This window comes from Micropterus dolomieu, linkage group LG03, assembly GCF_021292245.1.
Source record: "Micropterus dolomieu isolate WLL.071019.BEF.003 ecotype Adirondacks linkage group LG03, ASM2129224v1, whole genome shotgun sequence".
NCBI classification, from domain to species: Eukaryota; Metazoa; Chordata; class Actinopteri; order Centrarchiformes; family Centrarchidae; genus Micropterus; species Micropterus dolomieu.
The window spans coordinates 7,018,125-7,027,149 of record NC_060152.1 but is presented as its reverse complement, the minus strand read 5'-3'; the positions used below and the strand labels follow the sequence as shown (position 1 = coordinate 7,027,149).

Sequence of the window (9,025 nt, the reverse complement as noted above, 5' to 3'; positions counted from 1 at the left end):
TCTGCACTAGTGTTCATAGCATGCTCACTACTGTGCTTAATGTTTGCAGTGCTTTGATAGATGACAATAATTCATACAGTATGTGTATGAATGAGATATAAATTGACTACTCACTACAGAGTAAATTATGAACTAAATGAATGAGAAAGTGGTTTGGACAAAACTTACGTAGATTTAGCTTTCTGTGCTAAAATACTAAAATGTTAAAGACTAGCATTAGCACATTAACACTAGCACAAAATACCATTTAATAAGATTTCAGTGACCCTCAGGGATGGAAGCTACCATGAGATTCAATCTATATTTGTGTGCATCTGTTGTCTGCTTATGTCAAATGTTTCAAAGTTAGTATGGAATATGTATTATTTGCTTATATACGGTAATTATGATATATCACATCAAATGAAAGCATAAAGCTACTAAAGATGCTTTATAATTCTAGTATTCAAAATATATCAATACACCTCTTTTATTGATCATTTGTTTTTTAATAGAACACCTCAGCTGTATGGACTCTTGGGCAGTGTGCATGCATAAGTATTTTTCCCCCAGTGATTAGATACCTGAATTAAGCAGCAGGGGTGAACAAGAAAATATTTCCAACAAAAGACATTCTCACATAATTCCCATAGAACCACGCTACATTAGGCTGTCAGTTTTCTGCCCGGGGTGTCTGCCAGTAGCTGCACTCAGGGCTGTCTAGGATTCTGTTCTTTAATGGCTACTCTTACTTTAAATGGTGTGCCTTCAATCTCACCTCATGGGTTTTTGTTTCAAGATGACTATATCTGCATCATGTATTCAACGCCATTAGTACATAAAGCACTACACCCATGAAATCCATCATTGCATAGAATGTTTAACACTGTTGACACTGGAGAGCAAACGGACTGTGGTTCGTATTGTACTGCAAGTTTACAGGTTATGTGGAGGTGGGTTCACACACATTGTAGCTTTCACAGATATCTCACAATTTAATTTTTTGGACTTTCACTAAACTTGATATCTTAATTTTTACTCACACTAGCGGCGTGGCTCTAGAGATGACAGTGTATGTATGTCGGTCAGTCCACAACAAAAAAATGTGGTCATCCCCTGACTTTTCCTTTAGGTTTCAAGTGAAATATAATCAGCAGCTAATGGATGGATTGTCAGACATTCATTACTGTACATTACATTTAGGAGATGCTTATGTCCAAAGTAACTAACAATAAGTGCATTCGGACTCAAAAGGAACAATAGGTAGATGTCTCCAAAATTGGAAGACCAAATAAACAGCTAGTGTTAGAGAGCTTTTGTATGCTGCAAGTGCTTCTTCAAACTTGTCTGGATATTGAATGAGTGCAGAGCCATGGTCACTGAAGTGTGTTAGGAGTGTATTTAACTCCCCAAGAAACTGGCAAAGATGAACATTCATGTGCCAACATCTGGTCAAACTTTTGAGCAGTTTGGTTTTTGATCAAATACCTGCAAGAGAAATGGGAATTCAATTCAGCCTTAGTCATACTTTTACATTTACACTGACTCATTTAGCTTTCTTTATGTACTGTGCCAAAGTCTCAGAGAGTCATCCTAGACTCAGTGTCTTGTTTTTCTTTTTAAGTCAAATCTGAACAACTTCATTGGGACAGAACTTTTCCTTTGAACAGGTATGTAAATCCGGGGTCAAGTAAAACATGTACATATGGAAAAATCAGCAATTAATAATCTTTCTGATGTAGTTATGAGACATTGTTCTTCAAGGACCATTAAATCAGGTATAATCATTGTCATATTCTGTAGATACTTTTACAATGGTGAACAAGGAATCTCTATATAGTTCATAAGAATGAAAAACATGAGAAAACAAGACTTATGATTCCACCAAGAGTAAACATACTGCAAAAAGCAAGCTCAAGTAGAACTTGTCTTTGACCACTAAGACTGTTTGACTGAAACTACCCATTGTACTGTATAACAAATAACACAGTAATGCATTAGGCAACGAGGCGATGGCAGCATAATGCTTATTGTACATTAAAACGCATAATCAAGAATCAACAGAAAAGAATGGTATGTTCTGAATAAGCAAGGTCACCCAAAAGATAACATTCTCTTTTGTACACACTTACAGTTTCTTCTAGAGTCAGCAATCCAAGACATTTCTTTATTTCACAGTTAATCTAGACAAACTACATAATCATTCCTTATGCTTCCTAGAAATGTTTTTTTTAAAAAACTAAATTAAAAAGCAATGCTAGCACTGCATGCACTGCACTACATTTAGAAGTGATAAATGAAATATTACAGATAGACTGTTAATAATAGTTGCACATGATACTCTATCTCATTCTATTTTTGTCCTCCAGTTGATGATCATCCCTTTTAGAGTGATCATTTATGAGACTGACATGTTCTTTTTTTAAATCCTCTTTAGGGCTCATTGCTCTCAGTTTCCTAGTGATAATTGTCAATAAAACTGTGTGGCCTATACGGTGAGGTCTTAATTCCTTTTAATTCTATTTGGGTTTTTATTAGATAAAGTGGCAATCACTCATCATGAAAAGTTAGTAGTTTAAAAAACATCTTTAGATATGTTTTAATCCTGCTGCTAGAAATGTTAAAGCAGCATTAATTGATTTGGGTCAGCAGAACAAGCTGACACAACGTTCACGCATCACCATTTAAAATTGTTGTGGACTAGTGTTAGCGAACATTGCATATTTACACATCCAATATTCATTCTCCTTTTAACTCTTTTTTGGTTTCTACAACTCTTGACGGAAATATTCAGTCCCCGGGATGCCCAAACGGGGAGTGACACATAAAATAATTAATTTACCCAGGGAGAAAGAAACCAAGGAAAACGGGTTTTTATTACAAATAAACAAAAATTTAAAACTTACAGTAACGGTCAGAAGAACGAAAAACATTAAAACGAGCTTTCTTTTAACACAGAAAGAGAAGCCGAATCCATACATATAAAGAAGGTTTTCTAGAAATCTGAAAATACACTCCCTCTAGCAGGGAGGAGAAGACAGCTCTCGTTTTCACATGGTCCACAGCTCTTAATATAACAGAAACACATACAGCATAGAAGCTGCTGAACGACCCACTGGTGCACACTATCAAAAAGCAGACAACACTGCTGCTGGTCCACTGACAACTGGCAGCTCTCTCCTAACATTGGGTTTTTCACTATGCACCTTTTACACATTTTGATCCATTGTTATAATACTGATTACTGAACCTTTAAAGACCACATTTTCTGTAATATTTTTCCCAGGAAAAACTTAACAATTTAAACGTTTTCAGCCTGAAGCTATGTTTTTTTCGGTTTAGCACCAGGAAACAACAAAAATACATTTACATATTGAACAATCCCTCCATGAAAGTATGCATTTTGTTTAATCAATTAATATTTTCAAATAACCTTTCCAAAGTCAGAAACCTGTCCTATATTTGATTATATAATATTTAAGATATGTTATCTCACATTTCACTTCTGTTTCAAAAACAATCTTTCTGTATCTTACTGTGTTGGCTTTATATAAAGAAATGGGCAACAGCAACACAGACTTATTAAACTCTTAACATTGATACACAAACAAAAAATGGGAAAACATTTTCAAAACATTTTGCTGTCCTATGCTTAGGTATTGGTCAGAATAACCTGTTTCATATATTGCATTTTGTGCCAAAGCAAGCAATGGGTGTGTCTTCATCCCACATGAGCTGTATTACTTTAATCCATTTACATACAAGTCTGTTCAGCTATATCTTATAATCCACCAGTGCTCATTTTCTTTTATTTGCCTTGACCTCATTCTATGTTGTATAAACCTGACACAATACACCAGGTAGTCACTACACCCTATTCCTTGTTTACTCTCTGTCAGTTGCACTCCTTTAAAAAAAAGGCCTCTTCAGTGTGCTGCGATAGACTTGTCTTTGTCCAGTATTTATTGTGTAAAGCCTTGGATACTGCTGCATCATTAGCAGTTGGAGGGGAATGTCCTATATCTAAGACCTTAGTGAACAACTGAGCTGGGTCTATAAAAGGATGGAGAGAAGAGTGTCAAATCACGTCCACCTCCTGAAGACCAAAGAGCAGGTATGCCTCTCAGTCATATTTGCAACATTTTTTAAATATCTTTTCATGATAGGAATAGAAGAATTTACAGAAAACTCAAGGAGGGGCAACAGCAACATGTTCTTTATGTAAACGTTTTGTTTCCATTTATTGCTTTATTTTCTTTATATGTATGATTTCTTTTTTGAATTGACTTTCAATTTCAAACTAAAAGATCTATTAAAATAAAATACAAATACTATTATTCTAATAATAAAACTGAAAAGATGTGTCAAAATATAATTTACAAATGTCTTAAGTCTTTTTTAGTAGTCTTACTTTCTTGTTTTTCTTTACGGTGCATAGGCATTTTCTTTTTTGTTCAGGAAAATGTTCGCACTTCTGATTTACATCTTGACACTGCGTCAAGTGCACTCTGCCTGCATTGCGGTGAGTAGAAATCTAAGTTGTTGTTTTTTTATTTAATAAAAATCAAAAAGACATTGTAATACAGTGTGTGATGCATTACAAGGGGTTTTATAGATATGAAAGTATGTTTATTTAAATACAATACTTGAGTACAGCTTTGAAGTACTAATACTGCACTGGGGTATTTTGATTTTGTGACACTGGAGTACATTCTAAGGTTTTACATGCCAAATAAATGATGAGATAACGAAACTAGGTTCATTGCTTGAGTCAAATCTAGGTCGGGGCAATTTAGAGAAGGTAACCATATGAAAATTTTCTAATATCATTATATTTGTTATAATGTGGAAAAACTACTTTTCAAATATTTGTTATGGATGTAATTGCACTGAATTGTGGTATGGAGACATTAAAAGTGAAATAGCATTTTTAGTGGGAATTCATCCATTTTCAGGAAGCAAACGAAATAAATGTTTTGTTGTTTTTAAAATGTGAGTGTTGAGAATGAGTGTTTTTGCTTTAGATAATTTTTGATACTTTTCTTTGTACTGCTAATGCCTTTGGTTTTCAGTAAAGTAAAATTTTACTTGAGTTAAGTAAAATGTTCAGTGCTCATAATGTGTATTTAATATTCCGGTACACATACTGTTACTGATGAGAACTTAACATAACTTTCTTCTCATTTTTAAACCTGCTTTTCTGTGTGCCATGGCGTGTCCACAGCAAGGTAAGTACAATGTTAAGTGCATCAGGTTTGTTTAACTTTACTTTTACTTTCCACCATCAACTCTGTGTCCATGCCAATAAGTCTGAATAAGATTATGGGATTTGGCAGAATGCTTTATGCATGTTCCTCTGATATGTCAAGCCATTTCAGAGTAATTAAACCAGGATATGTTTAAGTCATATTGTGTTTATTAAGCCGCCAGAGTAAATATCAGTCTTTATTATATCTTTAATCTGTTTGTTTACCCATTTTAAGTGTATGTGTGTGTGCATGTCTGTGTGTGTGCAGACATTTGCCCAGAAAACACAGTGGTTCAGGCTGAGATCGTTGACCAGCACAATGTCTTCAGGAGAGCGGTCCAGCCTACTGCTTCTAACATGCTGAAAATGGTCAGTCCTGCTTTGTACTCTCAAGGCAGCTCAGATAATATTTGTTAACAATTCTCAGCAGTTGTTTTTTCCTCACTTGTGGGACAGAAAAAAAAAAAACAATAGAGTGGGTGAAGTCTTCTGCAAGACGCCTGAAAATCATAAGCAGCTTTTCAAAATCAGGGTTATATTGTTTGATGTTAAGTGTTGACTCAGCGTTAATTGTTCTGATGCAGTGAACTCTAATAGTTAAAGCAGGTCTGATTGTACGGATGTTACAAATGATGTATGAAAATGTGAAAATGCATTTTGACTACTGTCTATCATAGATGATTATAATCAATCTAAAAGGTAACCTCTGTGTTTATTACAGTTGAGGAATTACTTTCATTGAAATCAACATCCTGTAATCTATTCAATAGGGAGCCAAGCCTAACCATTCCAAATGCCTTTTAAAATCTGTCAGTCTACAGGAGACTAAAGATGATTTATTTCCTTTCCAAAAAAGAGCTGGATTCTTGGATGTGTTAGGTTTCTGCACAAAAGTAAAAGAAAAAACTCATGTTTATATGGAGCTTTGGCTTTGGGCTGTATGAAAAGCACACCAGGGGAAGACCAGTTCAATCACTTTTCATATCATAAGAATTAGAGTGGAAATTTCATCCGTCCTTCAAATCACAATTGATCCAGTTTTCAAAACCAATATCTTGTGAGAGAATTAGAAAAGTCTTTTTCTAAATTGTGGTTGTCAAGTTTCAAATGAAACCCTTGATTTTTTTTCCTACAGAACTATAGTGAGGAGGTAGCAGTCAATGCTCAGGCCTGGGTTGACAAATGTATTTTGGCTCATGGACCACCCAGCACTCGCATGCTCAATGGTATATTTCTCCTCCTTTGTTGCTCTTGTTTCTCCTTTACCTTACTCCACATGTGCCAGGACCTTTTTCTAATACCTCAAAGGAGGTGCATTCAGTGTGAAGGTCCCTGTGAACTGACTGACCTTGTGATTGATGATCAGAGTCACAGTGAACATTATCTTATCTCCAGTCTTAATAACTTCTTTTAATAAGAAATTACACAGAGTAGGATATGTTATCATTAAGGAGATTATTATCAACAGGCCTTTTAATGAACCCTGTTTTATCTATAAATAACTTAATCTACTGGGACATGGAAATAAAACCATTGCAGATAAACATTAATCAGTGCTGCCATGTATTTCTCACCAACGAGCAGGATATGAATTAGGTGAGAATCTGTTCTATTCATCCAAACCTTTCGCATGGAAGGATGTCGTTGATGCCTGGCACAGCGAGGTGGCACACTACCTGTATCCCAATGGCTCTACCGATGGCGAAAGTATTGGTCATTATACACAGGTAACATGTTGCCAGTTTTAGTGTCTTTCAACTCACTGTTTTGGTTCTCTCTCACCGATCACATAGCATTGTTTTCAGCTGCAGCAGGCAGCTGTTTTCAGTAGGGCATTTAGCAGCTAAAGACATTTCTTTAAGGAGTAAGCAAAGACCCACAACAGAGTTGAGAGGAGTGTGAATATGATTTACATTCAGCAGGTGACCAGAAACACAACTCCAAATGAATGCTAATGTTGCTCTATATCTAGTGGAAGTGTAAATAAGAAACTGTATGCTACTGAGTTTGTGTGTCAGCGTTGTGCTTGTTTCCGCTGCCCCCAAGTGGCCAAACTAATCTATTTTCAGAGGTTTATTGGGAATCCAGTACCAATATTTCCTCTAAGCTTTAGCAATAGTTTAGAAAAGTGTATTGTATTTTTTTTTTATTATTTTTTTTTCCAGGACAGATGAGATACTGTTTCTGTGGATTCTAGCTTTTGAAGAGAATTTTTGTGTTCCTAAATATTCATTTTATGGTGAATTAAAATAAGTGCGACCAATCCTCATTCACTCATATCGTTTCAAACAAATTGGAAAGATAGCATTTATTGTACCAGCATAAACAGTCATTATTGTGTTTTTAAGAAGGTATATTTGCATTTTAGCAAAACCAAATATGCATTTTTTTAATCAGTTTTCACCACAAATAAACCTAACTAAATTGATTTATTGCCCAGGTGTGTAAAGAACTGTCAGGAATGAAATATTTAAAAAACAAAAACATGAATGGAGTAGTTAAGAGGTCCCAAATAAAAGTGGCACTGAAAACAATGATTTTGTGTTTGTGTTGTCAGGTGGTGTGGAACAGCTCCTACAGAGTTGGCTGTGCAGTGACATTGTGCCCTAACAACATCTATTACTATGGCTGCCATTATTATCGAGCGTATGTGACCCTCATTCACCCTCCATAACCATATAATCCATGACTTTGTTTTACATGTGATTTTAGGTTAATTATGACACTGTCTATCTGTTTAATGGGAAGTTAGCTCATTGTCAAGTGGAGTTGGGTTCAAAAAACTGATGACTTTCTTATTTATCTAACAGAGGAAACTTCAGGAGATGGCCACCTTATAAGGCTGGACCCCCTTGTGCTTCCTGTCCCGATCACTGTGAGGACAAACTCTGCAGTAAGTAACACATATTATGACAAATACACACTGTGGGTTCTTTGTATGGCAAATAGTATGTAGTATATCCTATGAGTATATCCCAGGGAATATTGTCTATTTGGGTAAAAAAAAAAAAAAGACAATGAGCTAACCTCTTCATTGTTATATTTTTTATTTCAGCCAACCCCTGTCCTTACATAAACAAATACTTCAACTGTCCGATCCTGAAAAACACGACTGGATGCAGTAATAAGCTGGTGCATGCCTGGTGTCCTGCTTCATGCAAATGTACCACTGAAATCATTCCAATAGGCTAAAGATTAGCCCTTAAGTCTGTAAATTGTACTTAACTGTTTGGACTATTTTCAAATACATGTGTCTTACAAGTAACTTTTTCATTATAATTGGAAGAAAATAAGCTTTTTCTTTACAAATATGGGTGGTCTAAATTCACTTTATTATCTACTAGTCCAATGTTGATACTGAATTTCAACTGTCAGCTGGATCTTAAACATTAAAGCTTAAATCACTGTTGTTGTTTTAATATATATTTCATTATTATATCCATCTGTGTGGTGAAGTATGGAAAACAACTAGAAACAGAGCATTTTACTATGGTTGGACACCATACTCTGAAATGATGATGACCTGGCTTGTCAGATCGCACTTGACGGTGACTGACAGTGCCACTGCCTTCTAACATATTTGCATTCATTTTTCAACAAGATGAATCCACTTCAAACGCCAATTAACCAGCTGATGATCATCTTTGCTTCAGTGCACAAGTTGCTGTTTTGAGTGGCTATCAACTTGTCCAATGTTAAAGCTGCCCTAATCAATATTTTATATTAACAATGGATCAAATTATTATATAGTGTATAAATGTATACTGTATGTATAATGTGCAATGTAGAAATGCATGC

At 35.3% G+C, this 9,025-nt stretch overlaps 1 protein-coding gene across 1 annotated transcript; it reads left to right on the top strand.

Moving 5' to 3' along the window:
• The first annotated feature begins 4,441 nt into the window (after positions 1–4,441).
• On the top strand, positions 4,442–8,479 carry LOC123969043 (cysteine-rich venom protein). Its single transcript, XM_046046145.1, has 7 exons — positions 4,442–4,505; positions 5,496–5,596; positions 6,363–6,453; positions 6,812–6,954; positions 7,785–7,873; positions 8,038–8,120; positions 8,283–8,479. Exons 1-7 carry the CDS (start codon positions 4,442–4,444, stop codon positions 8,417–8,419), a joined length of 708 nt encoding a protein of 235 aa, XP_045902101.1. The 3' UTR covers positions 8,420–8,479.
• Positions 8,480–9,025: the final 546 nt, after the last annotated feature.

Coding starts and splice junctions, on each gene's coding strand:
- LOC123969043 (XM_046046145.1), top strand. CDS start 4,442: ATGTTCGCACTTCTGATTTACATCTTGACACTGCGTCAAGTGCACTCT. Junction 6,955..7,784: donor GTATTGGTCATTATACACAG/GTAACATGTTGC, acceptor TTGTGTTGTCAG/GTGGTGTGGAACAGCTCCTA. Junction 7,874..8,037: donor GGCTGCCATTATTATCGAGC/GTATGTGACCCT, acceptor TTTATCTAACAG/AGGAAACTTCAGGAGATGGC.